Source organism: Tachypleus tridentatus, chromosome 8 (assembly GCF_004210375.1).
Source record: "Tachypleus tridentatus isolate NWPU-2018 chromosome 8, ASM421037v1, whole genome shotgun sequence".
NCBI classification, from domain to species: domain Eukaryota; kingdom Metazoa; phylum Arthropoda; class Merostomata; order Xiphosura; family Limulidae; genus Tachypleus; species Tachypleus tridentatus.
Window position 1 is genome coordinate 31581503 of NC_134832.1, and position 23356 is coordinate 31604858.

Here is a 23356-nt window from a genome sequence, read left to right on the forward strand (position 1 = left end):
TTTATGGCTTCATGCAAACCAAAAATAACCAAAAAAATCTGATGATATGAAAAAGAATGACAAATGTAAAATAATTGATTCAGACACGAATATTCCAACAATAGTTTTTAATTTCTCGAAAACCCACAACAATTAACACGTTCAACTACATTTTTAACCAAACCTATCTGTTGAACATAGTTATATCTTTACACTCCCTAAAGGTGCAGACTCATTTAATTAAACACTTCTTACTGTCTGGCAAAACATAATTAATTTTATTATAATGCAGTCACAACAAACATTTAGATATCCTGAATATTTTTTACGTACACATATTATAACTTTGAATAATAATGAATTCCTGTTTTTCAGAACTTGTAGTGCATGTTGAAAGGTTTTAGACATTTTTTTGATAAAAAACTATCTACTCTTCAGAAAATTGAAAAATAAATGTTTTACTTTAATTTACGCTTTGTCATTGTGGCTTTATTAGGGTTAATAGAAAAACTGTACTATACCTAATGACGCCACAATCTTTAATTAACTGGCGAAGCCCTGTTTTGATATGATAAAAATTAAGGTATATTAGAAATTTAAAGCTTATTATGAGACTACCTGACAAAATGTGCGCGTACTGTTATTAAATTTTATCAGCTGTTTATTTGTATATAGTGCGGTACATACTAAAATTGCAGTTGCGCATGATTTGTTCGCCTAAAAATCAATATGTTTTAAAGGCACATAAGGGTTAATAGTTTTGTCGAAGGATGGATGGAAATATTTTCCACGAGACATGAATACTAGAGTTTTATTAATTAATTAATTTAATTATTTTTTGTGCAAAGTGTATATTAGATGCACTATTCGAATGATATAGGTGACTAGTGTACTTTGTGTGCTCTCTAATTTTGTGTCTACAATATACAAAAATAATCTACAACGGTATTTTTGGTAATAAATGTTTTTGTTCTTACTACATATTTTACCGACTTTTAACGAAACGTAAAATTCTAGGATATCATTTTACAAGAAAACCTGAACTTTATGAATGTATAAATAAACAGCTAAATATTTGGAGTAGCAATTCTTATATTAGTTTTGTTTGGCCTAAGTAAGACTGAAAGAAATCTTCAGACGTGGTTTTAATTGGTTCAGAAGTAGTTACCGATATTTTTTAATACGTAAACACTTTTCGATTATACAAGTTTTTTTTTTTTTTTTTCGTAACTGAAGCGGTTTTCAATCGTTGGACAATGATGTTTCTCGGGCAAATTTATCTGGTGGTGCCCATCTTCTTTTCAGGCAGCTTGTCAACTTTTGAGCTACTCTTTTACAAACATCACTTTATAAACCTTACGCCTGAAAGGGTGAGCATGGTTGTCGAAGGGGATTTAAACCCGCGACCTTGATTTGAGTCACATCCTTTCTTATCTAACAAGTTAAGCTTGATTGTTTTTTATTTTTATTTTAGTATTTTCAACACGAACGCAGCATTTGGTCGAAATGAGAAGATACTTTAACCCTCGGACATAGCTATCCCTAATCTAGAACTACTGATCATAACAAAGGCAACCAGTCAAGAACCTATGCATCTGTTCTTAATAGAATGACGAGACTCATTGTCGCACTTATGTTGCTTCCATTACTGAACATACTAAGTGTGATCAACAAATATCGAAGCTCTAGACTTGGACTTTCCAATACGCACCCTAGAACGGATCACGTCCGACTTACTCAGTTTTGTAAATGAAATATGTTATTATAGCCTCTAACCACTTTAATAACTCTATTATGTGTTTTGTTTTATTTTAATTCTTTTAATAAAATATCGGATTAAAACCAGTGGATTTGTGGGATATCGATATCTCCTATCGAAGCTGTAAGAGTAAAAAATTGAGTCAATAAAGATACATTCTAAAGATGTAGATCATGATTTTTTTAAAAGTTTATAGAAATACTTCTTTAAAGAAAGCTAAGGATAATAAAATTTATACTTTTCACACGAAATCATTATTACAATTATAAATGTTATTAAGTGAAAACGACAATAACAAAAATTCGGACCACATCTAAGATGGCTACAAATCTAAAGTCATATTAAAGTGTTATTTTACACAAAAGCAATGTGCATATGTTTTAAACGACATTATTTTACAATAACACAAACACATTACATACTTATATTTACAGTCAATGTTTAAAGAACAAAATATCGCAAGCCTACTCTGTGTGGGTGGCTGCGAACATTAGTCAGTGTTCCAAACACTTCAAAAATATTGTTTTCCATTATTAAATATTAAATTTTGTAACGATGCTGACATTTAGCAACTTCTATATGATACTAAATATACGTAAGTATTCATACTTAGAGAAGAAAATGAGAAGTTGATCAAAGTTGTCATTGTAATTTGTAATACACGTGTCACATAAAACGCCTTATAAGACAACAATAAACATATTTAACCGTAAAGATAAATAAGCCATAACTTATTATAAAAGGGTTCAATGGAAAATTGAATAAAGGCTTAGAGGTAAATTCGGATGCATGGATCGAATACATATAACTTCTTTCCTTTACATTTTTGTACTTTTATTATATATATATATACGTTTTTACATGCATAAGGGTCTCCTTAATTAGGTTGGTTTTTAAGTCAGTGCCAGTGGATATTTAAGGCTACTTTGTTCCGTTTGTTTTAGACTGAATTTTAAAACCTATGAATTAACACATGTTAATTCGGATGTCTCTCGAATACAATTTGTTAGTTTTGATTCAAGTCGCTAGGTGATTTGCACTAATGACAGCAAAGGAATTGATTTCGTAAGCAGGTTGCAGGTGTTATGAGTTAAATTATTAAATAATTAAAATATAAATTAAAAATGATCATGGGAAGTTCTACGCATATTACTCTAGTAAACTATACACAAGGATTTATAATAGTTTACTATAATTTAATTTATAAAATTACTGACAATTAATTACCAAAATGTTTTTTAATATTTTCATAAATTGACACATAAGAGGTCACCTTGCTTATTTCATTGCGTATCTAATATAGTAGTAATAAATAAATATATATTTATTTAATGTGTAATTAAAAAATGTAATTCTGTAAGAATATTTTCATAACGTACTTCTTGAAATAAAAGTTCAAGCTCAAATTTATGTTAAAAATAAAAGTATTTTAAGTTTTTATCAGTATACAGGTGATTTCTGAGATGTATTCTTTTGTAGGGTTTCGGTTTAACTTTTAAAATGCAATCATGAGAAAATAATTTTTGAAGGCACTTTTGTATGTTTAGCCTCCAAAGGACTATTGGTGTTCTACACAATATTGTACAAAATAAGTTTAAATTAAATTAAATTATTTGACTGATATCCATGTATATTTTGATTATCTTACCAGTTCTTTAGTTTTGAAAAAAATCGATAAAAGTTTTGAAAAAGTTACAAAACATCAAAGGAGAAAGCTAAACCTTAATGCACAACTGTTATTAATGTATTCCAACGACACCAGGTGATACAAGTACAGTTTAGTCTCCAATCATCATGTAAAGAGCACAGGAAAGAACCATTCCAAGTATCTGGAAAACACGGAAAAACTTTTAAATAGCTTACATCTTCTGGTACATACCATACAGTGAATAGTATGTCCTTTAAACATAATATGCTAAGTAATTGGTAGAATAATATTTTAATGGTAAATTTTATTATTTAAAGAATATACAATAAAATAAAAATTTCAATAAATCAAACATTTTATAACATTTTCTAATATTTTTTAGCAATTTAAATATATGAAATTGTCATTGCTTACGTATAAAATGACTGTTGTCAACCCGTTTTATATAAGAGTATCTAAGGGCAAAACTTGTATAACCAATAACGTTAGATAATGTTCTTCTTTCTTTTGTTATTAAATCTCTAATGACCACATTAGATGCACAATGCACACCTTGTTTTGTGGAAGGTAATAATTGACTATTTTAACTAATTACGTACTTGTATCTTTAAAGCATTTTAAAAAAAGTGGAAATGTGTTCTATTTCAGGGGCTTGTTAATTCCCCTTTTCGGGCAGAAATCCTAAAACAAAATATCTCACGTACATTATCAGACAGCTTAAAGTTACCTACCATAACAAATTATGGTAATCGAGCCAGCTAACTCTGAATTATGAATTCTATCACATGATGGAGCATCTTCATAACAAGGTGATCTTAAACTGAAGTCTAACGTGTGGTAGTTTATAAAACATTGGAACTTTTACAAGTCTAATATTAAAGTAAATGTTATAAAGGAAAGAAAACAAACAAAAACATATTTCTGAAATAACTATTTCCATATAAACAATAAACATTAAAATAGATGGAAGTAAACACCAAAGTCATGTATCAATGGAATTTTATAGGGATACAGTTTCGATGATATATGACAATCATACACACACAAACACAATATCATAATAACGTGCTCTATACAAAAACAACAAAACAATATCATAACAACGTGTTCTATAGAAAAATAACAAAACAGAAAATCATAATAACGTGTTCTACACAAAAACAACAAAACAGAATATCATAACAACGTGCTGTATACAAAAACAACAATACAGAATATCATAACAACGTGCTATATAAAAAACAACAAAACAGAGTTTCATAACAATGTGCTCTATTCAAGAGAAACAAAACAGAATATCATAACAACGTATTCTATACTTTAAACCACCCTAATAAATTATGAGTAAAAGGAGGGAAGATGAAATATTCAACCTATACTTATGACATGTGTCAATAGAAGGCTGAAAGTGATAAACTCAGACATTGGGAATAATAAAAGCTGCATGCTTAATGAGAGATATGTAAGTCGATTCAGGTGATTGAAAACCTATACGCTCGCTCGCCGATGAAGATATAAATAAAAGATATACAGAGTGATTACAAAGAAAATCAGGTATTAAAAACAGTTGTATTATAAAAGAAGTTGTTCGTTCTAAGAAACTAAATTTCACATTCAGACTGTTTGAAGGCTGTCATAATATGTATTCTATACGCTTTCCTTCATTCTCAACCAACATATCAAGCATCTTTCTATCTAAACAGAGCTACTGCATACATCAAGTACTTTTTGCATGAAGCTTATTCGTTCTCGCATTATCCTACGCACATAACACACACACTACACTCATCTGGAGTCACGAATTTCGAACTGTTAAAAGACAGAAAAATAAAAAACATTCTACCCTGCAAGAATAACGATTTAGATATGATGTTGTAATATCTTGTACTATGTCTAGGCTTTCCTAAATACAATTTATTATTGAGTTTTTTCTCTTACTACGAGTAATTTGTGTTAAATAATTATTTTAATTTCGGCCCTCCAGTGTCACAGCGGCATGTCTTCGGATTTACAACGCTATAAACCGGGTTTAAATACCCCTGGTGACGCTATAAACCAGGTTTAGATACCCCCTGATGACGCTATAAACCGGATTTAGGTACCCCTGGTGACGCTATAAACCGGGTTTTGATACCCCTGGTGAGCACAACATAGATAGTTCACTGTACTGCTATGTACTTAACTTCAAACAAACAATGTTTTGATTACGGAATCTTCTTTGTAACCACCCAATATATTTTCGATACATTAAGATTTTTGAAACTTTACCTGATAATTCAAAACCTATTATTTAAATAACATAACAATGTTAAGTGTGGACCAGACAAATAATTAATGTTTTATTTTAGCGTATCAAAATCATAACAAAGTATCTTACCAAAACACATGCTATACCAACACCTACGCCTCCAATAACCATAGCATGATCCTTGACAAACGTCTTTGATTTTTCAAAACAGTCCTGACAACAGAGAAATATAAAACTTCAACGTTTAAATCTCTAAACTGTAAAACAAAACATTGACAATATTTTGTTTATTAGGTCATCTTCAGTTGACCTTACCGCTACTACCAGTTCATTTATTGTTGATTTATTTATACTCTTTTTGTTTTCCTAAACTCAGATAATTTTTTACACTCAGATATTAAAACTATTTATCCTAACTAATCCTAAATAGATCAACGTTAAAAACTGAGTTTCGATACCTGCAGTGTGCAGAGTACGGACAACCCAAGGAGTAAATTTCGCTTAACGATAAATAAAATGTCTAAACTGAATACTTGTATTTCTTCACGCTTTACTTGTGTTTTTCATCAGATATCTATTTAATTTTTATCATTAACTGATACTCATTTTTATTAAACACTGATATCATATTTTATTAAGAGTCCCCGTTGCACCAAACATGATAACCCATTCAGTCATGTGGTTGTTATAAAATTACGGTCAACCCCACTATTCGTTGGTGAAAGAGTAGTCCAAGAGTTGGCAGTGGTTGGTGATGACTTATTGCTTTCCATTTAGTCTTACAAGGCTAAATTAGAAATGGCTAGCACAAATAGCCATCTTGTAGCTTTGCGCGAAATTCAAACCGAACCTATTAATCCTATTACAGCCTCTCCTTGGTTTGGTTGGTTGGTTGGTTTGGTGATTTATGGCGCAAAGCCACTAGGTTATCTGCGCCTTCCTGGTTTGACCAACGTTATAAGATTTCTTACAAACAGTGCTATCTTTTTACTCTGTTGTAATCTTAAATAACTTCGGTTAATTAAACTTAATCATTCACCATTTTTGTATATTATGGTAGCAGAAAAAATTGCTATTTTACCTGTATGATTTTTTACGAGTATGTGTAAATTATTTAAAAAATCACAACATAAGACTCAATTGTTAAATAAATATCTATTAGAAAAACATATTATTACTATGCTCTTGTATGAGTTGTTGTCAGTAGGTGATTCCTGGCAATTTTTATCTTTCATGCAACAATACATTGGAACTTTTTTGTCCGCTTGAAAGGCTCGGTTCTTGCTCCAAATGGCATAAGGCATTGTTGAATCTTCAGTTTTCATTCCACAACATTTCAACTACAAGTTCAAAACAAAAAATTAATTACTTAATGGTCGACATCTGCATTTACATTTACCCCCTAAAATTCATAAGAATGACATATTAATATATCGTTAAAATTCGATTCCGTTCGACTTTAGCGAACGAGTTAGAAGATACTTAAAATTCCACCAGGCTCCAACATTTAAATACATATTTAAATTTAAAGAAATCGAGTAAATTAAATTATAGTAATTGAAAAAATTGTTATGAGTATACCATTTACAATAAAGCAATTGCTTGTGTCTTCGCAAAAAGATGAATTGCAAACTGATTTATTTTCAAACCAAGTTTTGAAACTAAAGACATTTTGTTTATTTAACTTGCAAAGTCGTGATGTCACCACTGGCGGGTTTAGTATCGCAATTTTTCAAATAATGTTTGTAAGCAGAAGAATAATCCGCTACACATCTTTAAGAATAATTATTTTTAGCAAAATCAAATTAATTCACTAACACCAAGATATAAGTTCCTTTAAACCAGAAAAGTCTTATAAATTGTCGTGATAAAAAAGACTGTTTAATTTAGGAAATTATTACTGAGTTTATTTTGTGAATGAATATTATTATTATAGTGCAGATAGCCCTTGTGTAGTTTTGCGCAAAGTTCAAAACAACAATCATTATTATAAGAGAGTTAAAAGCAGCCGATTATAAGAAGTGTGTATGTTTTTTCTTGGAGAAAAGCTACATCGGGCTATCTGCTGTGTCCACCGAGGAGGACCAAACCCCTGATTTCAGAGTTGTAAATCCGTAAACTTACCCCTGTCCCAGCGGGGGACTTATGGAAGTTAATCGACGCGATTAAAACCCCATAATTGAGAAACTGACAAAACAAAATGCTGTTTTAGCAAACTGGTAAATAAATTCATTGAAAAGGATGCGAATAACTCAGGAATCTAAACACAAAATGACAATAATCAGGCTAGGCGTGGCCAGGTGGTTAAGGCACTCGACTCGTAATCTGAGGGTCGCTGTTTCGAATCCCATCACACCAAACATGCTCGCCCTTTCAGCAGTGGGGGAGTTGTAATGCGACGATAAATTCTACTATTCGTTGGTAAAAGAGTAGTCCAAAAGTTGGCAGTTGGTGGTGATGACAAGTTGCATTTTCTCTAGTCTTACACTGCTAAATTAGAGACGGCTAGTGCAGATATCCCTCGTGTAGTTTTGTGCAAAATTCAAAACAAACAAACATTCAATACTTTCATCATAAATTATGAAAATCTTAAACCAGCGTTTTCCAAATTTTTGTCATCCACGCTCTCACTTCAATGAAATATGGTTTCTTGTTTGTTTTTGAATTTCGCGAAAAGCTACACCAGGGCTGTCTGCACTAGCTTTCCATAATTTAGCAGTGTAAGACAAGAAGAAGGGAATCTAGTCATCACCATCTACCACAAACTCTTGAGCTACTCTTCTACCAATAAATAGTGAGATTAATCGTCATTATAACACCTCTACGACTAAAAGGGCGAGCATGTTTGGTGTGACGGGATTTGAGCCCGCTGCCCTCAGATAAAGAGTTTCGAGACGAGTGCCTTAACCACATGCCTGGCGAGTACTTAATGACATTGGCAACATTGAAACTCCAAACTATTGATATTGTCTTACATTTTTCTGCACCTGGTCCCAAGCCTCTGTGACGGCCGTGTCGTTACCATAAAGTGGTATAGAGTTCAACATTTCCTTCTTCATTTTTTCATCAACCTAAAATAAAGACGATTGAAAAAATATATTTAAAAAACTAATCTATTTTTTGTATATACATTATAACATTGGAAATGAACTCATCGTTCGGTGAGAAAAATTATACGGAAAATATTACTCAGTGATGTCGAGAAAACCCACTTGTAGAGAACAATATATATGTAAAAACGGCTCGTTTGGGTTGAGAAAATTTTTTACGTAGAGGAGCGAACAATATTACTGTAATTTTAGTGATTACAAAAATCGTCTGCAAGTTTATAAAACACCAAAATACGTGTTGTGTTGTTTTAAAATTAATAAAAACCCTATAATCTGAGCGTTTTTCTTTTGGGACAAACTGACGAAGAAAGGTCCACCTTTCGAAAATGTTTGGGTTATAGGGTCTTTATTCATTTCCAACAAGTGTTCTTGAACCTAAGTGTTTTTCTAACATCAACAATATTGTCTTGTTTCGATACTGGGACGTAAAGACGAATATGGTTATTTTTATCTTTTAATAAATAATGAACTAAATCATTTTAAAGAGACTGAAAAGTTTGTATGAAGTTAGTTTATATTTTTCTTTGGAAATGTATTGCAGAACATAACAAGAATCTTTAATTATTACGATTCCTCATAATAGTACTTCAATAGTTTAAGTTTTAATGTAATTTATTTGTCACCAATAATTTACCTTGCAGCAACGTATTCTGCATTGACTGAAATATCTCTCGGTAAGTATTTTGAATATGACTCTTATGTACTATAGAAACTCATGATAGGAAATTGCACATCATTTAGTAAAGAAATTTTTTGCCACTGAGAAACTTTCAATACTGTCTGACTTTTGAACACTTGTAGACGATAATAAAATTATAATAATATTTAAAAGCAAAATCACGTAAAACATGAGCTCTTGCAAAGTTATTCAAATACTTATTAAAATACGAAGAAAAGGCTTAGTAACTGACAGTAGTCTACTAAATGGAGTTAGTTTTGCATTACAGTATTACATAACGTAGTCCTTTAATTTTCCATTTTTGTCGCTGTTAAAGCAAACAGAACACTGTTAAAAAGGTTCTTGAGAGGATAAGAAAGGTCTCTATGTAAAGTAAGTTTTACATCCTTAAATATGGTCTGAGATTCTGTAAAGTATAACTTAAAAGATGTCGAAAAGGCAATGAAAGAAACGTTTTAATAGCTAAATTAGGAAGTGCCGTAATTTCACAATATGCGTAATTACTTATCGTAAATATTTAATATAGTTTATATATGTCTTAAATTATACAAAAAAGATAAATGTTTATTAAAGATAATTATATTCATGCAGTAAATTTCAGCTTTTAAGAGCTAAACATGGTAAATCTCTTTACACTGCAGTAGAATATTGATAGTACAGGAATGTGGCATAGGCCTTATATAAGTAAACATATTGAACTCGTATTTACACGTTCAAATGTTTCTTTTAAATCTTACGTTCAGTGCTATTTGTCAAGTGTTTGGTAAAAGCAAAATGGTACTGATAAAGCGTATTGTTAATTTTCAATATCTGTAAAGAGCCTCATAATTTGTGAAAGATTGGTTGTATTGAAATTTAATAAGCGATTTCAATATTAATGAGAAGCAAAATTTAAGTATTAAAGTATCTAACATACTACGATCTAAATCTAACAGAATTGTGTGGATTAAATGTGACAAGAAGAATAATTAAAATAAATTATTATTTATCAGAGAAAAGTAAGAAAAGAATAAGGTATTCTAAGTAACATTAGAACCAATTTCGCTTAATGAATCAATTCTGATGTTCATTACGAATGATTAAATATGACGAAAATTGATTTAAAATGAAGATTTTACGTAGTAAGTTTTAAATACAAATTCTGCTTTTAAAATAACACAAATTTGTAATGTTTTCTTGCTTAAAATGGATTTTGTAGATCTGTATCTAAATCCAAAATTATCTTAACTATTCACCAAGCGTGAGTTAAACAGTTATCTGTGGGGTGGACTTCAACCAATAAAAAACAAATGAAACTATTATATAAACTTGCAGTTTAATTTATTTTGTACTTGTACCACTCTTGAATGAAAAAACTTTTCAGTTGTAATGAAGTTAGAAATTTATTTATAAATTAGTTATTGTTTACAACCAAGAATCACTGTTTCGGTTCAAGGGAAGTAAAATACGACATATTGTTTTTCTTATTTAAAAATAATTTGAGATATTTTATTATTTGTTAATACAAGAAGAAGAGCTAAAACGAACCCTTTCTAAAAGTATTTCTCATTTTAAGACCAGAGGTCGCGATAAACCAACTCAAATGTAGAAAAAAGGTGTCAGAGACGGAAAACGAATTGGAGACGCCAGACTACATAACCAATAATACAGTCTGAAAAAATCTTTTTTTTTCTGATTGAATAAGTATACTCATAAGAGTTTGTTTGTTTTTTGAATTTCGCACAAAGCTACTCGAGGGCTATCTGTGCTAGCCGTCCCTAATTTAGCAGTGTAAGACTAGAGGGAACGCAGCTAGTCATCACCACCCACCGCCAACTCTTGGGCTACTCTTTTACCAACGAATAGTGGGATTGACCGTCGCATTATAATGCCCCCACGGCTTAAAGGACGAGCATGTTTGGTGCGATTGGGATTCGAACCCGTGACTCTCAGATTACGAGTCGCACGCCTTAACGCGCTTGGCCATGCCGGGCCTACTCATAAGAGAAATCCGTAAAACGCCTTAACAGGAACATAAACATAGAAAGAAAGGAGACTGTGGTGTTTATAGATGCTGCTTACCTTTATATTCATGCTAGAATAAATAAAGTAATATTACTTGGAAGTGAAGAAATGATGCTGAAAGTGGAGAAGGAAGAGTAACAAGAAGAACATGTGACCTGAGAGGTCAAAATGTAACTAGGTTAGAAGAGGATAAGGTGTGTGATACTGATTCTGGAGAAGATGGAAACGTTGAACGCTCTCCAACCATAACTACTATACACAGTTGTATCTTTCTTCATATTTCATGGATTTCAAGTCTGAAAAAAGATTCTGAATAGTAGACTCAAATAGTACGTTTCTATCAGTCAGCGCCTTTGGAGGTCTTAAAGTTTCATTCAAGGTTCGAGAAGAGAATCAAATGTTTGTTTTGTTTCTCCAAAATTAATGATAAATGGATAAGTATAATTAATTGTAAAACGTGTTTACGACTGACGTTAGAATTTATTATGGAATACATTTCCATTTTTCATCTCTTAAAGTAATCGTGTGTTATAAGAGTTATCATCCTCAAATTTATTAAATTCATTCAAATATGAATACTGTTAAAACTATTCCGAAATATCCTTTGTTTTCTATTACTTTCAATGAGGGGATGCCAGAGAAAATTAAATCTTCAAATTTAAACTTACTTCATCTCTGAAGACGTAACCGAGGATTCCACCGACCAGCATAATGATGAAGATGATGAACATTAATATGAAAAACTAGACACAAAAGACACATTTTATTATTACCAACGTATTTTAACTTGAAACATATCGGTAAGTACTATGATAAAAAATACAGAAATAAATACAAATCAAAACTTTATCAATAGCACGTATCATCTCAGCAAGACATATTTATTCAGTTTCCAAAAGCGTATTTTTACGTTTTTAAGTCTTCTTACATAGATAATGTTTACATCTCTTGTATTATCTACTAAGCTTAACACTTTTATTGGATCATATATAAGTTTACTATATACGTCTTATATGCTGTACTTTAATGAAGTTATGATTTTTCTGCTATTTATACGTTGGATTAGGATAATATTTTCTAATTGACAACAGCATTCAGGTTTCTGTCTCTTACTAGAACTCCAATCTAATTGAAATATATATTTATAAAGGATTTCATTACTTATAGTTTTAATACGACACAAAAGTCCACTAATTCTTAATAATGAGTAAACATTTTACTATGACTTCAGTCCTCTTCTGAAATTTAAAATGATTTATTTATATCAGACTCCTATCGTTTTTCTTCTGAAAGTTCTTAATCAAATCAAGCATACCGTGAGGAGCATGCATTTAACTTCTTTGTAAGACCCCATACATCCGAGGAAAGATATGATGACCACAATAACTCCGGTGGCGATTAGAATCGCAGCTGAACTGACGTACATGTTACTGCCCATCAGCCGTTCCATGTAGGATTTGTCTGCGAGGATCCATACTCCCACAGAAAATACAACAATACCGCATATCTACAGAAAATTTTTGATATTTTTAAAGTTACGTGGATTTTTCACGAATCCACTAAATAAGATTTATAGGTGAATGAGGCAGAAAAAAATTAAACCAGGGTCGTAACAAATTTAATTTCTTATGTGGTTAATTAATTTATACTTAATTAATGCTCATAACATTCTGAGTGGTGGTCATGATGTATCGAGAGATCACCTAAATGGGCAGTCTGGCCATAACGATGTCAGCAAATATGTGGAAATTAATACCATTTTTCAATTAATGAATTTACAAAAAGAGTGAAGTAAGACTGTCCTCCCCTTCATCAAAACGCCCCACTTCCGTATATAATCAGTTACACCATTGTTTCGTATATTTGAATTATATATAACTATTGTTCACATGACCTCGTACTTAAACACACTGTCCGACGAGCGCAAATGTGCATTGTAAAAGTGCAACTTTAATTTTTTTTTGAATAACTAGATTTCAGTTATTCACTATGAAGTTTTTCTGATTATAAAATAGCGGGAATTTTCACAATGTTCAATTCAAACATGGAATAATTAAAGTACAGGAAAGATAGCTCACGTTTATAGATTCCTTAGAGCATACGACTGTTTCAGTTTATCTCACACTAATACCCATGTAAATATTTTATTAAGTCTTCGTATTTCATACTCCTTGGTAATGCGCATGGCGCACTGCCCTCCCAGTTCTTGCCAGGAGCATTAACATGATGATTCAAGTGGTTTAAATGGTTTGCTAATTTGCAGAACGTATTTTAAATTGCGTTAGTGATGTGTTAAGTGGTGCTCATTTTATCTCGTACTGAGGGTCCGTTTTATCCGACCTTAAAGGTAAAACGGTCCTCAACTAAAATTTTTCCAGCAGCTTTAAAAAGGATTATGCTTAACTTATTTTAACTAGAAATTATATGTGTAATAACAAAGGGTTCATTTTGAAACACATTTCATTTTATGATATTTATCTGAATTGGTGAAAACAGCAATCAACGTTATGGCGCCATCTTACCATACTTTTTTTTTGTCTTTCACCACATATTGTCATTATGTTTTTAGCTTCATTTTCAACTTAAAATAAATCAGTTTTGCATTTATTTAGGTTGGTTACGTGTAGAAAAGTATTTATAATCACCAACTAATGGGTTTAAATAACTTGATACAGATAGTATATTTTTGATATGGGACAAACAGACTAATGTTAAGCTATATTGAGTTAAATAGAGTATAACAAGATATTTAAATTATAAGATCATATCGAAGAGAAACAAGTTACAGAATATGCAGTTCTAACTATGTGAATTATTGTTTTATTGTCGGTGGTTTTAGCTGCCTTTTATTTCTTCTAAAGGGCATTATTGTTCGCTGTAAACATAATATGTACATTTATATTTTATAACAACAAAATATAGGTTTACATGATCTCTCACTTTGTTTAGGAAAAATGTTTATTATATTGTTGATCACTTTCGATCAATAAGGAATTATTAACAGCCAAATACGCTGTGAAAAACTATTATTAAATATCCCTGATTTTTATAACCTCCTTAATAAGGTCCGTAATAAAATATTAATTGATTATAGAAACCTTACTTACCAATATAATGAGATTGGCTACAAACATAGCGTACTTAATAATTTTGCCGCAGCCCTCCACCGTCATCTTGTATCCTAGAAAATATTTGTAAATATATTAAAGTTAATACAAAGTTATTCATTCAATAAATATTTCTCTAGTTAAATAAATATTTTCGTCATTAGGATATTAGGCTCAACTGAGTGACAGTAAACCAGCCACCAGTCTCTGTTGCTAGGCAACGTTTGTTGTTTATTTTTGATTGATGTCATATGGCCAGTGACGCAGTACTAAACGTGATTGTGCAGACTTCAATTTGCAAATAAATGTTTTAAAGGCAAACTGCTTGTTAATGATTATTTTATCAATTGTTTGTTGAATTTTGTGAGAGAGCTATTTGCGTTAATCGTCCCTAGTTTTCAAGTGAACAAGATGAAGGTTTGTTTGTTTGAATTTTGCGCAAAGGTACACGAGAACTGTCTACGCTAGCTCTCCCTGATTTAGCAGTGTAAGACTAAAGAGAAGGCAGCTAGTCAACATTACCCACCGCCAATTTTTGAGCTACTCTTTTATCAACGAAAAGTGCGATTAACCGTTACATTATAACGCACCTACGGCTGAAAGGGCGATCATGTTTGGTGTGACAAGGATACAAACCCGTGAACCTCAGGTTACGATTCAAGTGCTCTAACCAATTGGCCGTGCCGGGCCCAAGATGGAAGATAGCAGTAAAAACTCTCCACCTTTAACTCTTGTTTCTTTCCAACAGATAAAGTAGAATTGATCATATTATTATAACACCAACTCGACTGAAAGGTCGAGCATGTTCGGTGAAGGGGTTTAATTGGGCAACCCAAACCACCAGACTATTATCGACTGGAAACAAAAAACAAACTTATAACTATTTCATATCGCCATTAAATTTAAACTAACAAATTAAATACCTTCAGTGGTTATTTCTGTGAGGAACTTCATTTAAATCAATTGGCAGAATATTTTTCATTAAAATATTTTCAGTAGAGAATAAACTATAAAACCTAAAATGTACCTTTTAACCAGGGAGCGCTTTTATATCAAATACCGCATTTACAACAATACTTTCTAACTTTTAAAACACATTTACCCGTCGTCTGATACACAGGTTTTAAGATAGAGTTCCATTAAGAACTCTCCCGTTAATAATACATTTAACCAAAACTAATTTGTTCCTTTTACTTTTGAGCCACCTACTGCGTTACAATAATATATTTCTAATTGTATCACTCGTCTCGATTTTTCATAACTGCTAGTTATTTATTTCACACGCTAGTTATAATTAACCAAGACATTTTTGATTTGAAATATTCCTAATACTACATCAAGACATTTCTCTAATATACACTAATTTTGTAAATACCTATATCTAAGTTTTTTTTTTTTTTTTTTTGTAATAGAAAAATAGTACAACTGAAACGAAAACTTCGTAAAGTTGTTTATTGCATATTTTGTGTAGGGAAGCACATTACGCTATATATGTAAGATATAACGATATGTAAGCCTAATGAGCGTGTGTGTGTGTTTTCTTATCTGCTCAGTCCCCCGAGGCGAGACGAACCTCTGATTTTAGTATTATAAATCTGTAAACTTAGTAAGCTTAATGAAAAAAAACGATTAATACATACTACACGTTTGACACAGCTTTGGTATATAAAGAAGACAGACTAATGCTCTGTTGAAACATGCAATACGTATTAAAGTTTTTAATTATGCTTACAAATCATTGCGTCTTAAATATACAAATGGTTATTATATGTTTATAACTTAAGTTATGCTACATCGATCTGTATGTACTGTTTGAAGAGCATAAAAACAACTTTTGGTTGTATTGTTTACCTCGGAGCGCAGGTTAGCCACAGTTTGAAAATAACTTCTTTATAAAGGTAACATCCTAGACGCCCCGGCATGGCCAGGTAAGTTAAGGTGTTCGACTCTTAATCTGAGGGTCACAGGTTCGATTCCCTGTCACGCTAAATATGCTCGTCCTTTCAGCCATGGGGGCGTTATAATGTGACAGTCAATCCTACTATTCGTTGGACTAAGAGTTAGCGGTGAGTGATGATGACTAGCTGCATTCACTTTAGTCTTACACTGTAAAATTAGGGACGGCTAGCGCAGATAGCCCTCATGTAGCTTTAAGCGAAATGCAAAACAAACAAACAAACAAACTGAACCTTTTCTTGGACGGCGAATGTGTGAATGTCGATTCCCTGATATAGGTTATGTAATCAAAGTTACAGCAATCGTAATATTTCATGAAGTCAAACTCTTTGAGATATTTTAAATCAATGACATATATAATTAGATTCATCTGAATGTATAAGGGGTTACAATTACAGTTAAATTTGTGAAATTCCAAAGTCAGTCTGACTCAGGCTTTGACAAGTCAGAGTGTTTTTTCGTTTAAGAACAAAGCCGCAGTGGACTATCTGCTACGTCCATTGCAGGGAATCGAATCCTGGATCTTAGCATTGTCAGAGTGCAAAGTAATGCTTGTGTGAAGAATAAACATACTATTGTCTGTCGTTTACCTGGCTATTTGCATCAGAATAACCTGCAGAAACCCTTAAATCTATATCCAGTTTGTTTGCTTCATTACCCCTTTATGTTGCTCCTAGTATTTTTCCACTTTAACACGAGCCATTGCGAAATCAGCTATGAAGGGTAACATGATATCATATCTATAATAGCAACTGAAAGTCAGTACAAAGTCGGGGCATCTACATTTGGAACCCTACCCGTGCACATAGAATTCATTATCTCAAATATCAAATGTTTGACTTATGATTAGTTAATATAAAACAGTTTGCAAGTGGCACCAGCTGGTGGTCAACATTCACCTTATTGTATATTTTGATAGTTATACTCGTGTTCTGAACTTTGAACATTATCTAGTCACAAATTCCATAAAGCTCGGGTCAATTGATGAGTTTTAGCAATAAAAAGAGGCCTCTTGTGGATTATATAACATAGCTTTTAAACGATATTTTGATACGATTTTAGTCTGAGGTCTATGAAGATTTGATTGAAACACAAATGATGCAAAAAGATGCGCAAATAAAATTGTTTTTTTTAAGTTTAATATTTACCGCTATTTCCATCACTTAGGCCTTTTCTACACGTCAATATTACTTACGGTAGCTGTATTATTATACGAAATCAAGGTACCCTTACGCTATAAGTGCAAAATATTTATTTTAAAGACTGAGGACCAATTACGCGATTTTCGTATATTTACAGTATAATTTGTATGGAAGATTTAAAAGCAGCTAAACGCTTGTTTGAATAACTGCTTTTTTTTTTTTTTACAGTATATACCAAAAACTTTCTAAAAACCGGATAAATGACCTAAATTAACAGGCCCACGAATATTTACTCTGATTGGTTTGTTTGTTTGTTTTGAATTTCGCACAAAGTTATACGAAGGCTATCTGCGCTAGCCGTCCATAATTTAGCAGTGTAGGACTAGAGCCAGTCATCACCATCTACCGCCAACTCTTGAGCTATTCTTTTACCAACGAATAGTGGAATTGACTATAACATTATAACGTCCCCACCGCTGAAATGACGAGCATGTTTGGTGTGGCGAAAAAGCTTCAAGGACCCCAACCGGCCCGTGGCTTCCATTTTCAGAAACACTGTTTGGATAATGCAGTCAGATCCCATACATACAACGTCTCACTGGTCTTTATTATTGGTTGTGGAAAGGACTAAAGGAAAATTTGAAGGCCTAGCACAACCATACGGAAGGTATTTATTTTTTTCTAAACCATAGTGTGAAACTGTGTATCTATCGATTATTATATCGTATACTGTAATATTCCTTCGACCTGTGTACTGTCACTCTAGCGTAACTATAGCTACGGCATTAAACGAAACATTGTTAGGAACGTAATTCGTCTTCGTTGGTAAAACTCTAAAGCCGTTGTTGGTTCTGTTGTCTTGTCTGTTTCAAATCACCTTGTCATATGCCAAGACCTTCCGCCCCCTGGGTTTGTTTGTTTAGAATTAACAATATGTGTGTGTGTGTTCATATAGCAAAGCCACATCGGGTTATCTGCTGAGTCTACCAAAGGGAATCGAATCTTTGATTTTAGCGTTATAAATCCATAGACTTACCGCTGTACTAGTGGGGGACAGTTTAGAATTACGTACAAAGCTACACAATGGGGTATCTGTACTCTGCCCACAATGGGTATCAAAACCCGATTTTCAGCGGTCTGAGTCCGCAGACATATCGCTGTGCCAATGGAGACTCGTCACATAGGATGAGTATAACCTTCTAATAATCTTAATATTTTGGGAATTCCTTAAAGAAAAAGACCGAAATTGAAGGATTACAAACCACAATATTTCCAGCACACACTTCCTGTTTAGAAACAACTAGATATGCAAATTAACGAGTCTTGTTGGAAAGCATCCTCCTCAATATTCTTCTTTCAAAGTAAAATGTTTTGAATTTAACTGTGAAATAAATATATGAAAAATACACGCATAGAGTATCACACAAAATAGAACAGCCAATACACAATAATGTATACTTATAAATATATAGAGTCCATAATAAATTAATTAGTGGCTGTTTGTTGGTTTGTTTTGAATTTTGGAAAAAGCTACACAAGGGCTCTCTGGATTAACCGTCTGACAGTGTAAGACTAAAGGGAAAGCGCCTAGTCATCTTCACTCACCACCAGCTCTTGGGCTACAACGAAAAGTGCGATTGCCTGTCATATTATAATGCCCCCATGGCTGAAATGGCCACCATGTGAGGTATGATGGGGATTTGAGCTTGCGACTTTCAGATTACGAGTCAAGCGCTCTAACCACCTAACCATGCCGGGCCATCTTATCGTGACAACATATTCGAAACACGATATTAAGATCACACATATACACACAGAGAGGTAATACAGTTTTGTTAATCCTCGATTTCATGAAATATTCACCGAAATATGTATCTTTTCTATGGCGTAGTAACTCTCAAAATGTGGGTAAAAAAGCCCACATGTAATAAAAAATACTCTAGTATACAGAGCGAGACCATTATTACAGAGAAAAAATTATTATGCCTAGAAAAGCTACGTATAACTTAGAACGATAAGATATAATGTATAATGTATAAAGAAGCACAGTGTAAAGATGTGGAGAACACACGTTAAAAACATTCATAGAGCACACAGTAAAAACACTCATACAGCTCTCAGTAACAAGATGTACAGAACACATATAGTAAAAATATTCATAGAATACATAGTAGCAAGATGTACAGAACACACAGAGTAGAAACATTCATAGGACGCATAGTAACAAGATGAACAGAACACACACAGTAAAAACATTCATGGAATATATAGTAACAAGATGTACAAAACACACACAGCAACAAAATGTGCAGAACACACACAGTAACAAGTTGTACAGTAAACACAGAGTAAAAACATTCATACACCACACAGTGACAAGATGAATAGAACACACACAGTAACAAAATGTACAGAACACGCACACAGTAACAAGATGTTCAGTACACACACAGTAACAAGATGAATAGAACACACACAGTAACAAAATGTACAGAACACGCACACAGTAACAAGATGTTCAGAACACAAAGTAATGAGATGTACATAACTCACAATAAAAACCTACGTATAATACATAGTCCGAAGATATGTAGAATACGTTTAATACAAAAGTACAAAGAACACACAGTGGTAAAAGAACACAGACATGGTATGTGATAAAGTGTGTGGTGTACACAGAAACATGGAAACACAGTGGTAAAGTATATGGTATGCACAGAGACATAGAAGACATAGTGATAAATATGTGATATACACAGAAACATAGAAACACACAGTGGTAAGCACGTGATATACACAGAGCGAAAATATATTGTGAATATATTGAGAGTATATCGCGGGATACTATAAGTACTTAATACAGTGTAATCACAGGTTCTATAATAACGTGTTATTTTTTTTACTGACAGTCACTGATTTCGGTTTGGAATATTTTATTTTCGATGAACAATTCATCGTTATTTCAAACATTCCTAGCCGAGAACTAAATAAGTTTCGTAGAAAACAATCAGTTTTGTATTCTTCCAACGGAGTAACATAATATGAGAATCTTTGCGTTACTTATGTTTTTGCACACTGTTTTTGAGCGTTAAAACGAGTTACAGGAACATTGTATTACAAAGATAACATTTTTAAGTACCTTCTGTAAACATTTGTTTTAGAATTAATCAAATTTAACTTAAAAATGCAAAGAACTGTCTAGTGTTGATCTTTGTACAACATTTTTTTTCCTTTTAATACCGAATTGTTATCAAAACTTAACATACCTGTATGAGCTGTTAAACTTTTAGTTTTGAATGTTGAATGGTTGTATTTCAATGCCCCTAACTACTGGTCAGTTCAACGAGACTCACGCGCTATGCACGAACATCAAGGTACGACTTGAACAGCTGTAGGTTCCGTTCTAACGTTGATATCACGGCGCATACGCTGTTGCCACAAAATACACTGTGGTATTATTTATCTGTTGTTGCCAAAGCGACGATGTGTGAGGAAACTAAAACTACATTCAAGTCAATAAGAATACACATTACTTCTCACCATGCAACGTAAGAAGAGAAAAGTGGTGTTCAAGAAATATGCTGAAGATTGAAGGAGACTTTATTGTAGTTCTTGTATCCATATAGCTTGACCATCTTAACCAACTAATGAACAAGAAAGAAAATAAGTTTGCCATTTTTCTTATGACGTTAATTCCAATTTCTTGGCAATAAAAGTAGTTGTATTAGCATTGGTCATTTCACAGCAACGCCTGTTAAACACGTGTATAGTAAGTGAATCGTAGCTTTTCACCCAGACTTCCAAATTCATTCCACTCAAATGAAAGTATAAACAATGACTACATCAATGTTATCTCCCCCACCCCACTCCCTGCCCAGTGGTACAGCACTATGTCGGCAGACGTACAACCACGTTTCGATACCTGTGATGGGCAGAGCATAGACAGCCCATTGTTTGTATCTGTATAATTTACTACGAACGAACAAGAAATACATCAGTGTTGCGTTAGAAATACTTACAATAATAAAGAGTTACACGTGTACCAGCATTCTTGAATCCACACATTAATTAAGTCGAAAACAAACGAAACTTTCTAATCAGAACATGCTACCCACTTAGATAAAAAATGAACAAAGAAAAACGAATCTAGTAACAAGTATAGCTAATTAAACAAACTTCCTACGTTCCTGTTATACAGGTTAGAAGACATTGTTTTATGAACGATATCTTTGGCTGTAAGAATTGGTTTGTTTTAAATTTCGCACAAAGCAACTCGGGGCTATCTGCGATAGCCGTCCCTAATTTAGTAGTGTAAGACTAGAGGGAAGGCAGCTAGTCATCCCCCCACCGCCAACTCTTGCACTATTCTTTTACCAACGAATAGTGAGATTGACCGTAACGTTATAACGCCTCCACGGCTAAAAGACCGAGCATGTTTGGTGTGACGGGGATTCGAACCCGTGACCCTCAGATCACGAGTCATGCACCCTAACCACCTAGAAATGCCGGACCTTCCAGAAGAGAAGCTGATTTCTTAAGCGCATCTAACCATTACCTTACAAGATACAATCTTATCTCCAGATTCCTTCGCTAACCAAGGGCAAGGTCACAGGTCACCCTTCCTAAAACATTTTAAAAACCTGAGCCAAACGGTGTTTACACCCAGCCAAGAACTAGACATTCTAGAAATAGACACAACAAGTTTAATGACAAAGAGAAAGAAATTCGCTTATACACCTGAATCTATATTTTATCACAGTTAAATTTCTATTATACAGAATACACTCAAATCACTTAAAGTTTTCGACAAATTAGCTAGTTAATATCGTCATTATGAATCCATTTACTAGCCCTAATATAAAGAAAACAACGTAATATTTAATCATTTAGACAAAAGATTCAATTTCGAATAATCTGTTTGATTGAGTTCAAAGCTTGTTAGATGATTTGTATATTTCTCAAGAATTAATAAGCCTAAATTACAAGGCCCAGCAAGGTCAGGTGGTTAAGGCATTCTACTCCTAATCTGAAGGTCGCGGGTTCGAATCTCCGTCACACCAAACATGCTCACCATTTCAGCCGTGGGGTGTTATAACGTGACGATTAATCCCACTATTATTTGGTAAAAGAGTAGTCCAAGAGTTGATGGTGGGTGGTGATGACTAGCTGCCTTCCCTCTAGTCTTACACTGCTGAATTAGGGACGGCTAGCGCAGATAGCCCTCGTGTAACTTTGCTTTAAATTCAAAACAAACAAACCAAACCTAAATTACAGACATCTAAGAAATCTTAATTTGACACATTTAAATTGTTTAAAACATTTTTCAATCACAAAATTATTTATTTAACCATTTCACTGTTTCTTTCCTTGTAGTTAAGTGCGCTATCTGTGCTGTGGTCACTAATGGTGACGAAACCTGGTTACTAGCGTTATAAATCTGCAGCTTTACCTCAATTTCTTCGAGGGGCAATAATTAACAAGAATATTTTTATTGTTCCCTTGCTCCTGCACTATGGAAAATATTTTATTTGACGTTTAGACTAGTTTTATGTTTGTTTGTTTGAAGTTAAGCACAAAAACAACACAAAGGACTATCTGGGCTATGCTCACCACGGGCATTAAAACCCGGTTTCTAGCGTTGTAAGTCTGTAGACATACCGCTGTGACACTGTAGGTTTGGTTTCTTTTGAATTTCGCGCAAAGCTACAGGAGAGCTATCTGCGC

At 33.0% G+C, this 23356-nt stretch overlaps 1 protein-coding gene across 1 annotated transcript; it reads right to left on the bottom strand.

Annotated features, from left to right (window-relative positions):
* Positions 1–92: 92 nt before the first annotated feature.
* On the bottom strand, positions 93–21055 carry LOC143222102 (CD151 antigen-like). Its single transcript, XM_076448045.1, has 8 exons — positions 20899–21055; positions 14535–14608; positions 12743–12934; positions 12096–12170; positions 8610–8705; positions 6813–6974; positions 5764–5847; positions 93–3567 (listed from the first exon to the last, which is right to left on the bottom strand). The coding sequence occupies exons 2-8, from the start codon at positions 14598–14600 to the stop codon at positions 3517–3519; spliced, it is 726 nt and encodes a 241-aa protein (XP_076304160.1). The 5' UTR covers positions 14601–14608; positions 20899–21055; the 3' UTR covers positions 93–3516.
* Positions 21056–23356: the final 2301 nt, after the last annotated feature.

Excerpts from the sequence above, each read along its gene's own strand:
- LOC143222102 (XM_076448045.1), bottom strand. The coding sequence starts at position 14,600 with ATGACGGTGGAGGGCTGCGGCAAAATTATTAAGTACGCTATGTTTGTA. Across the intron at positions 8,706-12,095 it reads GTTACGTCTTCAGAGATGAA|GTTGATGAAAAAATGAAGAA; the intron begins GTAAGTTTAAAT and ends TCTTTATTTTAG. Across the intron at positions 5,848-6,812 it reads ACAACTCATACAAGAGCATA|GACTGTTTTGAAAAATCAAA; the intron begins GTAATAATATGT and ends CTCTGTTGTCAG.